We start from the raw sequence: 14,812 nt of genomic DNA on the forward strand, positions 1-14,812 counted from the left end.
AGGAAGAGAATTGAGTCTTGGGTCTAATTTGTAGCCAGCAATAAACTATGAGTCATTCTCTTCTCAGAACAGTGCCTCAATCATGGCCCAGGGCCTGCCCGAGTTCCTGGTACCGAGTTCCTGGTTCCTTTCTGTATCTTTGGCACACTCTTAAAGTTAACCTCAAAATACCCCTGGTCCAGCTCTGGTCCACCCTGAAGGGTGTTAGCTGCCTTTCAGAACTCCCACACAAAGAAAATCATGTTCTAACTGGTTGCATTCTAGAAATACACTGTTGGAGCTCAAGCATCAACGTGGAATTGGGGAGGGGGGGGAGCTATAGATCCAAGGAGCAGCACGGCCACTAAATACCTGTGTGATCTCAGAGAAGCCGTCATCTCTGGACCTAATTTCCTTGTTGGTAGAGTGGTGATAGTTTCTGAATAAGAAAAAATGTTTGTTTTTACTTTGTTAATCTTCACTACAGGGTATTTTTCCATTGATTTTTTTAGAGTGGAAGAAAGGGAGAGAGAAACATCGATGTGAGAGAGAGACATTAATTGGTTGCTTCCTGCTTGACCCCAACCAGGGCCAGGGATCAAACCTGCAACCCAGGTATATGCCCTTGACTGGGAATTGAACCCACGACCCTTTGGTCCGCAGGCCTGTGCTCTAACTGCTGTGCCAAACCAACCAGGGCCGTAAAAATGTTTTGTAAATTGAGATGTCAGGTAAACAGAAGAGATCGTATAGCAACTATGAATGTGGACCAGATCCGCCTGCTGGTTGCCCTCTGGAACTGGACTGAGAGTTCTCTTCTGGGGAGGACACAGGTAGATCACACCACCCTAGATGAAGAGAACTGTGTCATCTTTGAGTGCTTACGGGACAGGCAGAGGCTTCTTGTGACAGGTAAACAGATTATTATCCTCACCTGAGGACATTTTTTTGCAGTTATCTCCAGATAGAGTGGGAAGGAGGGAGGAAGGGAGAAAAACATCAATGTGAAAGGGACACATCGAGTGGCTGCCACCCACACGACCCCTACCAGCGCTGGGGACAAACCACAACCGAGGTACATGCTCTTAGCGGGAACCGAACCCTGGTCTCTCTGGTCCGCAGGCTGACGCTCCAACCGCTGAGCCAAACCGGCCAGGGCTAAACAGGTCCTTATATGGGCAGGAACGGGGTCAGTACAGAACCTCCATTTCTTTTTTTTTAAATATTTTTGTTTTGTCTCTATTTTCATACCTGATCAGGGTTGAGTGCTGGGTGGTCCCCACTTGGAGCTGAAGTGGAAGTAGAGGGAAGGCAGAGGTAAAACAATGCTAGAAAGTGTGGTGATGAGCACTGGAACAGCCCGAGGCGGTCTGGGGAACCTCCGGGGTCCCCCCCCTCGGACCCGAGGCTCAGTGGTGTGAGCAGGGGCCACACTGGCCAGCGAGAGCCTCACGCAAGAACACGAGCCATGCAGAGCACAGACTGAGGCCCGGACCAGCTTACACAAAAGCACTTTATTTGATGGTATACAATTTTCAAAAATATATTTTTGTAAGAAAATGGCAATAATTAAGGATAGCCTTTACAAAGTTTCAGTAAATTCCAGTGTACTTCAGACCCCTGTGCTCCCCCAGTTTCCTGGGCAAACTGTTTAACATTCACTAGTAACAGAAAGACCTACACCGAATAGTGACCCTCCTTTCCCCCCGTGTCCGTTCCCCGGGCAAGTGACTGCCTTCCCGTCCTGTTCCCTGCGATCCTTGGTCCAGCAGATGCCTATGGAACAGCTCATTCAAGACTTCCCTTGGCAGGAAAGAATTGTTCGTTTAAGTCTGAGACCTGAATAACTCGGAGAAAGTAGAGCAGTAAGGTTCCTATCGTCTCCTGGCCTTGCTCAGCGCGAGCCCGAGAAGGGAGTGTCCCTCGTGTGCTTCGGGCGCCTGTGCTCGGGGACAAGCCCTGGACGGCCCTCCCGCCCAGGCTGGCATCCGCGTCCCTCCCTAACCATGGGATTGGGCCCAGTCACTCTCTTTCTGGGCTGCAGGTTTTCTGTTTGAAAACAGAAAGAAAAACCATGGAACGAGGTCTCTAAGTCTCTACAACTGCCTCCCTGGGACTGGAATGTCACTTTCCAACCGGAGCACATCGACTCCAGCCCTTATGCAACAGGCTGGGGCTTTGCTGGGAGGGCATGAGGGTTGCATTTCAAATTAAAATGCCTGGGCCCAGCCGGGTTGGCTCAGTGGTTGAGCACTGACCCATGCACCAAAAGGCCGCTGGTTCAATTCCCGGTCAGGACACATGTCCAGGTTGAGCCCGATCCCCAGTGGGGGGCATGCAGGAGGCGGACAATCTATGTTCTTTCTCATCGATTTTTCCATCTCTCTCTTCCTTTCTCTCTAAAAAAAAAAAAAAAAAGTTTTTAAATGCCCAATATGCTAGACACATATTTTGTCATCAGCCTGTCTTACATTTCAATTTTTATTAGAGAAATATCAAAGAAAAACTTGTCATTTCTAGTAAAATAGATATTTACATTCCTGTTCAGAGAAGGAAAAAAAAAGCCATCTCTCTTACAAATGTTTTTCCAAAGTATATTCACTTAAAGCAGTGCTGGGTGGATTAACGTGGCCATTTTATATACATTACCAAAATATGTAGATATGTATCAGCTTGAACTTGTTTTTCAAAGTTTCTCCAGCATATTGTCAAAAAGGATGAAGCTCAGAAGTGGTTTGAATAAACTTTCTGCTAGCTCTCCTTGTCAAGAGGGGGAAAAGGAATCTGTCCAGATTAAACCCGTATTGTCTTACGATGCCAATAATATTGTGTGTCCTCCTAAAGCTTTGCGGCTTCTCTGCCCACTCTGACAGCATGCTTCCCACTGGATCTGTCCAACCAGGGGTGTGGCTTCTGGCTTCACGCAGCTTAGGGGACCAGTGTGCCACTGAAGTACAGAGTTCATGATCTCTTTGGTACACCTTGTTCCCAGTCACGTGCGTTCCCAGAGTTCCTCCCTCTCTCCTCAGCCCCAGAATCTGAATTGCCAGACAGCAGTTAGAACCCAGGCAAGAGATGAGACGATGACCTACAGGTGCACCTATGGCCTTGACACTGAGGTCTGCGGCAAGAGCAAGCCAAGGCCGGGACTGGGTTCTGAGGTTGTCCTAAAAGACTAGAGGGCAACACACTTCGGATGCACCAAAAGAAGGAATCCCTGAATCAGCTCAAAGCTTCTCGAGTGTCTCCTTGGGCAGTGTCTCCTCTCGACCAAGCATGATTTTTACTCTCCAGTGCTTGTCAGGCATCATCTCTTTTTTATTAAAGAAAATACCCCTAGAGGCCTGGGGGTAGTGAGTGGCCTTTGGTCAGTTTTCAGAGACATATTTGCTGTCTCCGTCTAAAGGCCTGGCTGGTGAAACATGACCCAGAATCTGCAAAGGCGTCGAGTCCTCCTGGCCTCTCCCAGAGGCCATGATGGAAACCCACGCGGTAGAAAGAACCAGATGCTGGGCGGGAAGGAAGCCAACACCTTTCCCAGCAGGACAAGATGTCCTCTTTCCCTTCAAACGGGCACGCTGTCCTCCTGCCAGCCTCTGCGCACTGGAGGACCAGGGCAAATGCTTTTGGGTCCTTGTTCGCCTAGCGTCTCTCTAGCTCTTGGGGAATCCACTGGGGCCCCAACTTGAACCCCAAGGCCAAAGGGCTAAAGGCTGTGAAGAAGGAGGAAGGACATCCCTCTTCCCTCAGCTCCTCCCCTTTGAACAACAGCCTCTCCCGAAGCAGGGAGCCTACTCATCAGCGGTTGGCAGCCTGGGCCCACCCCCCGTTCGGGTTCTCTTCACTCTCCTAAGCAGTTCTTCCTAGTTGGTTTCAGGGACTCGATGCCCAGGAACCAGAGACCTTGGGCAAAGTTCAAAATTCCACACAGGATTCTGTGTTCTTAGAAAATCGGATTCAACCTCACTCTGCCTGGTCTCCGGGTGCCCTCTGCATGGTGGCTGACTGCTGAGCTCCCTCAACTCTCTCCACTGAGAAATAGGCGCGATTTTGTTTCCCTGAGATGCCACCAGAAGATGCAGGACGACTGGGCTGCCCCAGCAGGACTCCAGAGGGGAGGACACGACTCCATGGAGAACGAACAGTATGGTGACTGGGACAGCCGGAGGCCCAGGCCCCCAGGCTGCCCTATTCCTTGCGATGCCCACGGCACACCCTGGGCCTGCCCTGCCCTGTGGCCCAGGAGGCAGTCAGTGACATTACCCAGCTGAAAGTCTCCCTATCATTTGAGCTTTGGCCTTTGGCAGTACAGGGCTGGGTTACAAAACAAACAAATACATCAAAATAACAAACCTCTCAGCAACTTGAACAGTCCCTGAGTTCCTATGAAACAGAGAGTAAGCCTATCCTTCTTGGCTATTTCAAATGATTGTCTATTAGGCCACCTCGCTGCTGCCTGGGGCCCCGGGAAGTCTCCTGAGCTGCTCGTTCACACTGGGTCTTGGGGGACAAGGTTGGGGTTCCTTAGCTTGGGTCTCGCCCCCATCAGATGAGCTGTGAACAAACAGGAACACTTGGACTTCAGTAGCTGAACGTCACGTTCAGTCCCCAGTGGAAATGGGGGGCCAGAGGAACTCGGGGAGCCTCTTCAGAGAGCACCTGGGTGACGGGCCAGGACCCAGCCTGGGAGCAAGGGCGTCCCCGCTGTCCACTGTAGGCAAGACCCCTCAGCAGACCTCGTTCACACTGGGAGTCTTGTGTGGGTTAAGTCTCAACCTCTGAGCAAATGCCAAGAAACCAGAATTCAGAACAAGGGGTTCAAGGTCGTGACGACTGTCAGTCCCAGGGTGCTGGGACAGTGGGAATACACACTGAGCGAGGGGGGGGGGGGAGAGGCGGATGAGGCCGGTGTGGGAGACTGAACCTGGGGCCTATCCTGTCCAATAATCAGATCCCACTGCGAGGACCTGGCCCTGCTCCCCTTCTAGCCCACACGGCCGGCCGCAGCCCCGCCCCGCCCACAGCCCCGCCCCGCCCACAGCCCCGCCCCGCCCACGCAGCTCGGAGGCCGGAGGGAGCAGGCGGAGGGAGCGCACCGGACCAGAGCGGTGTGGCCAGGTGGGCTGCGCACCGAAGGGGGAGTCTGCTTTCACCCTGACTGTCACCAAGTGGCTGTGTGGTCCTGCCCTGACCCCCCGCAGGCCTCGGCCGTCTGTCTGTGAAGGGAAGGGGTCCTGCTGAGCGATCTCGGAAGTCCCTTCCAGGGCTCCCTCTTCGCTTTCTCGTGCTCTCACCTTGCAGCAGCACTGAGCTCAGGCACTAGTGGGTTATTTTACAAGAGGAATCTAGACAGAATGTGATTTGTTCAGCTTGAAAACGGAAAAATTAAGGCCCTGTGGGGATTGGGAGGCGGGTCCCTCGAAGTCTGCTACCCCCCACCCCCGCGGTCTTTCCCTCAGATGGGAAGGACTTTCGTCCCTGTCCAATTGGCACTTGAGGTGGTTCAGTCTGGACTTTGCAGTGTCGGCGGCCGCCTGCAGACCTGATTAGAGGTGTGTGTCTTCCTCCTCGTCGAGGTCGTCCTTGATCAGGTTGTCCAGAGGAACAATCCAGCTGTCTCCCAGCTCCCCATTAAGGTTGACCACCTTTTTCTCCTGCATCTCTGACGAGGTCTCCATCACTTCCAGCGTTGGATTGTCATGGTAACCATTCTCCACTGTCTGCAGCTCCTCTGTGAGTCGTTGCTAAAGCGGGGAAGAGGAGCCCCGGAGAAAGGGTAATTTGAGGGCTGTCAGCCTTCATAAAACACAGGTACCCCTATAGTCCAGGAACCCCGATTTGGCTAATGTGAGCAGTCAGTGCTCTCGGAGGCCACCCTGACTATGGCCTGCCTCAGGGCTAGCTGGAGACGAGGACGCCCTAACATTTCCAGCTCACCTCACCTTCTCCACCCTGGTGGCAAATCCAGAAGGAAGTGCAAACGGACTTCGTTCTCCAGCGTCCCCCAAACTCTCTGCTCCATTCCCTCTCCACAAGCCTCACTCTCCAGGCACCTGCCTCACCCCACTGTGCTGCACTGGGAAGGGCGGGAAGGAAGACCGTTCTTCAGGTGGGGTGGCTGAGGACCTCCCTAAGCCTGGCAGGATGGGCGAGCAGAACCCAGCCACTGCCGACCAGCGCTTTCTCCCCGTCTTTATCGGAGATACAACCTGGGCGCACAGCGGTCACCTGGGAAGATTTTCTTTTAAAAAAATTTTTTTTTCCTTTATTGATTTTGAGAGAGAGAGGAAGGGAAAGGTACAAAGAGATAGAAAGAAACATCAATGAGAGAGAACATCGATTGGCCGCCTCCTGCATGCCCCCCACTGGGGATCAGGCCCACAACCTGGGCATGTGCACTGACCGGGAATCGAGCCGGCGACCTCTTGGTGCATGGGTCAACGCTCAACCACTGAGCCAAACCGGCCAGGGCTCATGTGGGAAGCTTTTAAAAGAGTACACTCATCCAGAGATTCTGTTTCAGCTGCTGTGTGGGGAGCTGGGCAAGGGCATTTTTTAAAAGCTCTGCGCAGGGCACAGCCAGGGTTAGGACCACGAGTCCAGGTGGCAGCATGACGATGGGGATGCGGGTGAGGTGCCTGAAAGAACTGGCCCACAGGCATGCCCGCCCACCGACATCGGCGGCTCTGCAAAGTGGCTCTGCTCCCCGTCGTGCAGATAACAAACCAGACGCTCAGAGACTATGACCTGCTCAGAGTCCCACAGACAAGAGAGGCAGAGCTAGGACTTAAACCACGTCTTTCTGACTCCAAAGCCCACGTTCTCTCCGTCCAACATGCTGCCACTTTAATTTTCCATGGAAGGGCTGATGCCTGCCTGGGCCATACCCTCTCACTTCCCTCTAATATGGGAACGACGGGGTGAGAGTCCCCTGGGGCCGGGCTGCTTCCTGGCTCGGGGAGTGAGTCCTCACCTGGTCCTTCCTCTGAGAGAGGCGCTGGTGGCAGCAGCCATAGAGGGCGGCCACGAGGAGCAGGAAGGACGCCATGCAGACAATGGTGATGATGAGGGGCATGCTGAACCGGTCCTCCGTCTCTTCCGGCGGCCCCTGGTCCCCAAGCTGCATGTTACTGACTCCCACCTGCAGAAAACAGGTTCCGGGTCACTCTGAATTCCTGTTCACTCATAAGCCTTCTGCTTAGGGTTTGCTGGGGCCTACGACACCACCCTGCTGTCCCCTCTCTCGTCCTCCTGTCTTCTAGATGCTTGCAAATTAGAGGTCCCTCTACAATGAGAGAGACAGTGTGGCGCCAAGTTCCTGCGGACTTCTGTCCCACCCTGTGGGAGGAGCCCACTTACCTCCTTTAGGTCATCCCATTTGTCTTTCAGAGATTCAAACACGTCCTGGGGCAGGAGGTTTGCTGTGGGGGAGGAGGGAGAGAGTGGTCTGGTGAGGGACAGAGACGGGCCAACAGGAGGACATGCTGTCTCTCTGCCTCCCGAGCGGTGTCTCTGGGTGGCCCGGGACGGGGAACGGCTCGACAATCCTTAGGGAACTGACCCATCTCCATGGCTTCTGAACTACCCCCCCCCCATTCCCACCCACAAAGGGCTCAGCCCCTCTTTGCCCCCAACTCACTCTGGATAGTGATTTCTTTGATCGCCACTGCCTGGCTTTGCGGAACAGGTACCAACCGTATGTGGCACTGATCTTGACGTGGGTTGAAGTTGGCTTTTGCTGCCCGGCACAGCAGTGTGACCAGCTCGTCCTGCAGAGGGCTCTCCGGTTTCTGCGTCTGTTGAGGGAGAGCCCAGGTGATTCCTCGGGGACCCTGACAGCAGCCTAGGTTTGTTAGGCTGCCTTTGGGAACCAAGGTTGGGAGAATGCTGTTGCCCAGCACGAATCTCTCTCCCTCTCTAGCTTCAGCTGGTGCACGCCGGGCCTCCAGGGTCACGGGGCATGTGCTGCTCTGCACGGTCAGACCCTGCCCCACCTCTGCCCCAGTCCCCTCACCCTGTGCATCTTTGCCCTCGTGCTCCTTTCTCCCTCAAAGCTCTTAACAGATCACTACCCAATGCCCCTTCCCCCTTTCCCCTAGAAGGGGCGAGAGGAGGCACCGCCCGGGACCCCCTCCACTGCCAGTGGGAAAGACCAGTTCTCCCTGAACCTCGCTCCAGCCTTGATGCCCCGTTCGGAGACCTCGGGAGAGGAAGCCGTGGCTCTCAGTTCAAGGTTATCTATCCCAGAGCTGAAACGTGTGCCCGCCCCCTAGGCTAAGACCCTCTGAAACCCTAAGCACTCTGGCAGGAGGACAGGCGGGGCCGTCACCAAACAGGGAACTGGGGTGTGTCTGGAAGATGCACGGGGCACATCTTGGAAGGCAGCTTTCTCTATTTCTTTTTTCTTTGTTAATCCTCACCCGAGGATATGGTTTTATTAATTTTAGAGAGAGTAAGAGAGAGAGAGAGACTTCAATAGGTTGCCTCCTGTTTGCACCCTGACCAGGGATCAAACCCACAACCTTTCAGCGTACGGGACGACGCTCCAACCAACTGAGCCGCTGGGCCTGGGTGGGAGCTTTCTAACATCTAAGCAGAATGGCCGGCAGTGTTGGGGCAGAGGGTGAAGAAGCAAGTGTGGGCAGCTTTACCCGGTCCTGCCATCCCGAGGCACCCAGCAGGTGTGTCTCTGGCCCGACTGTGGAACGGAGGACCGAGTGAGGAAAGGCCAAGCCATCTGCCGGGCTTCTCCTAGAATTCCCTTAGGCTCACCTGCCACCAGGCAGGGGTCCAGAGCCTTCCACCTTCTTCTCATAGCAAAGGGGAAAGTGCTTCTCACACCCAACCACACACCCGTCAACAACATGATTCCCGCCTGGTCCAATAAGCCTGACCTCAGGGGAACACTGCTTCCTTTTAAAACTCTGGGCTAAATGTATGGTTTTGCAAAGTTCATTTGGAAAGTGCCAGTGAAATGGACACCCGAAAGGAAATGACTGCAGAAAATACAGGCGGCATTCCAGGGCTGTAAACCCAAGTTCTCCATCCTTTAGAAACCAGGTTCTGTTCCGGTTCCTAGGGGCGTCTGCAAAAATAGACACTGACCAGGAGAGGGCAGCAGCGAGCCGTCCGTCACCTGCACTCACAGGGCTCAGCCCTCAGCGGAGAAAAAACCTTCATCTTCTAGACTGGCGTCTGAAGGCACACACGCTGCACTCACTTTCATGCAGATGTACTCACATGCTGACACTCCCACCCCAACACGCACGCACGCACACGCCACCCCGAGTGGAAGAACTGTTGGCAATGGCTCTCTGATGCTCAGGGGCTCTGACTGCTCAGGTTAGGAAGATTCTCTCCATGCTGTTCTTGCACTGAGGACATGGACCAGGAAACAGAAAACCAGATGATAAGAACAGTGCGAGTCAGGCAGACTAAGCCTCTCGTGTTTAATCGAGGCCCCTGAAGCCCACAGAGATAGGCCTAGTTACCCTGAGAACCAGGACTGGGGTCTCCAGATGCTCAGAGCATGTGATTAGTTACACGGCGATGGCCCAGGGCACCTGGTGCTTCTGGCGCGGCAGAGCCCTGGGCGTGGGACTTAATCAAGCCCGAGCCTCACTCTGTCCCTCTGTAAGATGGGACGGGGCTACTTCCTACTAGGACAAAGCAAGGCCAGGAAAGGGAACACATCTTAGTCCCTCTACATTCTACTCTACCCTGCTGCTGCTCAGCTGCATGTTGGAGGTGAAAGTCGGGGGTCGGGGGCTGGGATTGGCGAGGCACTCACGCAGAGGCTGGTTGTCGTGAAGTTCAGGATGAGCATCTTCTCATTCAGCTTTTCGGGAGGCTCGCACTTTATCTGCAAGAAGCCACTGGGATTAAGTTCAGGCTGAGATGGACAGGCTCCCCTCTTGGACTTCCCTCCCTCCCCCTGGGTGGGTGAGACAAAGGGGTCCCTGGCCATCAGGAGCATGGCTGGGCCAGATTTTCAAAGCCCGTGTGTCCAGCTGTCTAAGCCAGAATCTGGCGACGCCAGGGAGGGAGCAGGGCAGTTGGAGGACGGCTCCTTATAGCCCTAGCAGGGGCCCTGGGCCGGAGGGAAGAATAGAAAACTCTTCTCGGATTCAGCCCCTTCTACTCCAGTCTGGGCTTGCTGTCCCATCCCTGCTGAGATTACCCTGCTGGTCTCGAGAGCTGGGGTGGCTGAAGAGACGTTGGAGTCTTTGGGGGTAGTTGGAGCCAAATGCGCGCTGGAGCTTGTGGTTCCAACCGGAGGCGTGGCCACGGGCCCCGATGAAGACACCGGAGGCCACGGAGTCGCAGGTGAGGAGGTCCCAGTGACGGAGGAAAGGGTCCCGGAGACGGAGGAAACGGTCCCAGTGACGGAGGAAACGGTCCCAGTGACGGCTGGCGTGTCGGTGGAGATCTGTTGACTTCCTCGTGAGGTGACCAGTGGTGCTGTCGTTGGGAAAACAAAGGAGAGAGAAGGTGAGCGGTACCTTGGGGAGGAAAGGCCAGCCTTTGTCTTCAGTTCCCTCGGGTTCTCTGGTCTTGTCCTCCCCTGGACTGCAGGCTGGAGTAGCAGACCATGAGGAGAGGCAGAGAGGTCAGTCCCTGTAGCACAGTGCAGGCTGGGTCAGACTGGGCGAGCCAGCGGCAGACGAAGACGAAAGTAACAATGACAATGGCATCCGCAGCAAGAGCTAACATTAGCCGAGGCGCCGACTTCCTGCAGGGACTGTCCTAAGCGCTTCAAAGGTACTTTCTTATTTAATCCTCACAACAACCCTAGGAGGAAGGTACTATAATTATCCCCATGTTATAAACAAGGCAACTGAAGCGCAGAGAGGCTTGACGATTTGCCTAGTGTCACATGCCAACAAGAGGCAGAGCCGGGATGTGACCGCCCTCTTCTGGTGTGGCAGTCTGTGAACTCAGGGCGCACCCCGATTACCTGGGGGGAGCTTGGAAATGCAGGTTCGCGGGTCTGCACTCAGAAGTGCCGACTCGACAGACCCGACACGGGTCGTGATCTGGAGGCTCATGATCCGGCAGTGAGTTCCGGAATTAACTTACTGGGTTACGAAATAGAAGACATCAGGTGTGTCCCACAGAGTGAGGATAAGCCCTGGCTAGCGAAAACGCACATCCGTTCTCCGTGTTACGTGTATTGCACATGTCTGTGTCCTGTACCGTGGTATAACACCAAAGCGTTATTTCATGCAGTAGACTGCTGTGAAACAGGTTTGAGAAACCGTTCCGGAGAATTTCTAACGGTGCCCTGCCACCGCCGCCTCCCGGGGCCTTCCCTGTGAACAGACCATGGGCGGTTCCTGTGCCCACCGGGCAGGGCACTAACAGCACAGCTCTGCTCACTGCAACGGGAAGCCAGCTGGATGAAAGGGGGGTGCTATCTCCCAATATCTGACCCTAAGTCTGAATCTCTGTCTTCCAGCTGAGCAGCTGTATTGATTCTGAGCTTCTAAGTTGCTCCTTGCCCTGGCCGGTGGCTCAGTTGGTTGGAGCGTCGCCCTGTACACCAAAAGGCTGCGGGTTTACTCCCCGGTTGGGGTGCGTACGGAGGGCAACTGATCGATGTTTCTCTTTAAAACACCGATATTTCTCTTTCCCTCTCTCTCTAAAAATCAGTAAGAACATATCCTCGGGTGAGGAATTAAAAAAATAAATAAATAAATAAAAATAAAAGTTTCTTTTTGCCTGGAAATAAAAGGCATGACTTACTTGATGTGGCAGGGGTCCCCTGAGACGTGACGGTGCCCCCCGTCATTGCGCCTGGGCCCTGTGAAGCCGGAGGCATTTTGCTTGGTCCCTCGGAAGAGCTCCCCGGGGGGTTCGAAGTAACAGGGCCCGAAGGCAGTGGTTGGGTGTCCGCTTGGGTGGTGGAGGAAGGAGCAGCGGAGGTAGTGTGCGGGCTGTTAACCACCTGTGGAGGCTGAGGGGTCGCCTGGGTTACTTCCTGAGTGGTCCCGATGCTGGTAGTAACACTGTGGCTACTTTGGGTTGCAGCTTGAGCTGTACTTTTAATTCCATTCTGGCTGCTTGTGGTTTCCGTCTTCGTGGGGACAGGCGTCTTCACGGGGACAGTCGGTGTAGGTGTAGGTGGTGTTGGTGTCGGTGTCGGTGTCGGTGTAGGTGTACTTTGGCCTGCACCCTGAGCCCCCTTTGGGTCACTCGTGGTGGCAGCAGGGCTGCCGCTGGATGCTGTAGTGGTGACTTGTGTGGCCGTGGTTGGAGGCTCCGTATCACCGGGGGTTAGGGTTGTGATCGGCTGGCCCATGGTTGTTGAGGCTCCTGTTCACGAAGAACACAGAATCGGTTAGGGTAACGGCGAGAAGCTGGCCTCCGCACCCTTCCCCAGCGCTGCCCAGGATCCAGAAGCCTTGCCCAGATCTTTCTGGGGTTCAAGAAGCTTCTAAGGGGGAGACAAAAGAGTGAAGCAGAGAAAGTCAAGGGAAACTCTGCTGATGAGAGGGGAGGCCAGCCAGCCCCGCGCCGTGTGCGGCCCCCGTCCCCGCCCTCCCCACCGGCCCCACGCGCTGTCCTTGCATGGAACCTGGCCACCGGGACGCCTGCACCGCCTCCTCCCCAGCTCCCAGCCGCGAGCCCCTGCCGGAGACCCGCGGACTCCGGCTTGTTGACCTGCCCTGTTCTAAGCATGTCAGACACAGGCCTGTTCTCAGCGCCGTGTGATCCCGAGACGCTGACAGCCCAGCTCCCGGGACACAAACTGCCGCGTAAGTGTAACTGTGAGACGGGCTTGGACTGCGTGTAGTGTGGCAGCTTCACCTTGTCGGGGGTCAGGGAATGAAGGTCCTCTGTTTGTTTAACAAAGTTTTTATTTATTTAATTTTTCATATGTTTTCATTGATTTTTAGAGAGAGGGGAAGGGAGATGGAGAAATAGAAACATCGATGAGAGAGAACATCAACTGGCCGCCTCCTGCATGCCCCCCACTGGGGACTGGGCCCACAACCTGGGCATGTGCCCTGCCCGGGAATCGAACCGGTGACCTCTTGGTGCAGGGTCGACGCTCCACCACTGAGCCACATGGGCCGGACAACAGATTATTTCTTGAGGGAGCCATTCAGTGACGGGCTCTCTGCTGGGCCCTGGGATACCACAATGAATGGGACACAATCCAGTAAGACAGAGATTAAACAAGTAGACAGGACAGCTGAACCCGAGATTCTTGTGACTACGGAGCACACGAACAAGGACGTGATACAGAGCACAGGGCGACAGCGGTGTGGACAGAGAGCTCAGGAAGCTCCGAGGTGACCGCTGAGTGTGGGGCAAGGGGAGGAAAGTGTGCCTGGCGGGAGGAGCGGAACCTGCCTCGGCCCAAAGTGGAGAAGAGCTCAGAGAGCGAGTGTGAATGGCATCTTTGTAGGGGGCGGGGAGGGGGGGCTCAGAGAGTAGCAGGGCCTTCTAGGTAAAGTGACGTAACTTACTATCCAAACTGTGTCTTTCTGAGACTCCAAGGAGGCTCTCTCTCTTAGACCAAATAAGGATTTTAGATGTATTGTAAGTTAAAAGAAGCCACTAAAGGCTTTCAAGCAAAGACGTTTTACCTGGTGATTTATAAAGAAACACACTTGCGCCCAGCTGGTGTGGCTCAGTGGTTGAGCGTCGACCCTGCACCAAGAGGTCGCCAGTTCGATTCCCGGTCAAGGCACATGCCCAGGTGTGGGCCTGATCCCCGATTGGGGGGCATGCAGGAGGCAGCCAATCGATGTTCTGTCTCATCGATGTTTCTCTCCCTCTCCCTTCCTCTATCTCTAAAATCAATAAAGAAGAAAAAAAAAAAAAGAAATCCACTTGCCGCTTTGCAGAATCGACGTGGACAGGAAGGAGACTGTGGAGGTGGGAAGGCGGGCTGTTACCCGCACCCAGATGACACAGATGACAGTGTTACGTTACCAACACAAGAGACGAACAGGACGAGTCCAGGCTATATTTTGGAAACAGAATCAACTACCTGCTGACGTGCTACATGAAGAGGGGAGTCCAGAACAAGGCCTGGTTTTCCATCCTGAGCAGAAGGGGGAGAGCGGTGGGACGGGGTAGGGTGGACCTTCGCCATCCTTTTTTTGTTTTTCTGGTACGTGCCCCCAGCAGGAACCGAACCCGGGACTCTCTGGTCCGCAGGCTGACGTTCCAACTGCTGAGCCAAACTGGCCAGGGCGTTCGCCGTCCTTTGTAACCAATCAGAATGTGCCATTTTTCTATGTGGGGATTTCCCCACACAGCACGCTGGCAGCAGGCTTTGCCTCCTGCTGTAGAGCTGAACTGGCCAGATGTTACTCCAGCCCGCCTTGGGCCCGAGCACAGCGTGTGCGGAGCCGCCAGCCCGTGAGCGAAGGCAGCGGGGATGGCAGCAGCAGTCACGCCCAAGTACCAGCAGCCATGGAGGTGACGCCGTGGCCCGTGTCCAAAGCCGGAGCTGCAGCACCTAGTGCTTGGCGTTGGTGAGCAGGGCTGGCCTCCTTGGACCAATGTCTCCAAGTATCACCAAATGTCCCCTGGAGGGGAGACAGAAGTCACTACTAGTGAAAACTACTGCCTTAAACAAAGAGATGACTTCTGCCCCGGCTGATCTTGCTCTGTGGTTAGAGCATCGGCCCGCAGACTGAAGGGTCACGGGTTCAATTCCCAGTTAAGGGCATGCTCCTGGGTTGCACGTTCGATCCCCAGCCCTGGTCGGGGTTGTGTGGGAGGCAACCAATTGATGTGTCTCTCACATCCATGTTTCTCTCTCTCTTCCCCTTCCACTCTGTCTAAAAAAAAATCAGTGGAAAAATATCCTTGG

At 54.6% G+C, this 14,812-nt stretch overlaps 1 protein-coding gene across 1 annotated transcript in view; it reads right to left on the reverse strand.

Annotated features, from left to right (window-relative positions):
- Window positions 1-5,028: 5,028 nt before the first annotated feature.
- Window positions 5,029-14,812, reverse strand: part of PODXL (podocalyxin like) — a 40,552-nt gene continuing 30,768 nt past the window's right edge. The window contains exons 2-8 of the mRNA XM_036246966.1: window positions 11,725-12,294; window positions 10,160-10,440; window positions 9,770-9,841; window positions 7,619-7,775; window positions 7,339-7,400; window positions 6,953-7,120; window positions 5,029-5,723 (exon numbers count right to left, since the gene is read on the reverse strand). Of these exons, the coding sequence (XP_036102859.1) occupies window positions 5,526-5,723; window positions 6,953-7,120; window positions 7,339-7,400; window positions 7,619-7,775; window positions 9,770-9,841; window positions 10,160-10,440; window positions 11,725-12,294 (1,508 nt within the window). The 3' untranslated portion in view covers window positions 5,029-5,525. The remainder of the gene's footprint in view (window positions 5,724-6,952; window positions 7,121-7,338; window positions 7,401-7,618; window positions 7,776-9,769; window positions 9,842-10,159; window positions 10,441-11,724; window positions 12,295-14,812) is intronic.

Source organism: Molossus molossus, unplaced genomic scaffold, assembly GCF_014108415.1.
Source record: "Molossus molossus isolate mMolMol1 unplaced genomic scaffold, mMolMol1.p scaffold_m16_p_7, whole genome shotgun sequence".
Lineage (NCBI taxonomy): Eukaryota > Metazoa > Chordata > Mammalia > Chiroptera > Molossidae > Molossus > Molossus molossus.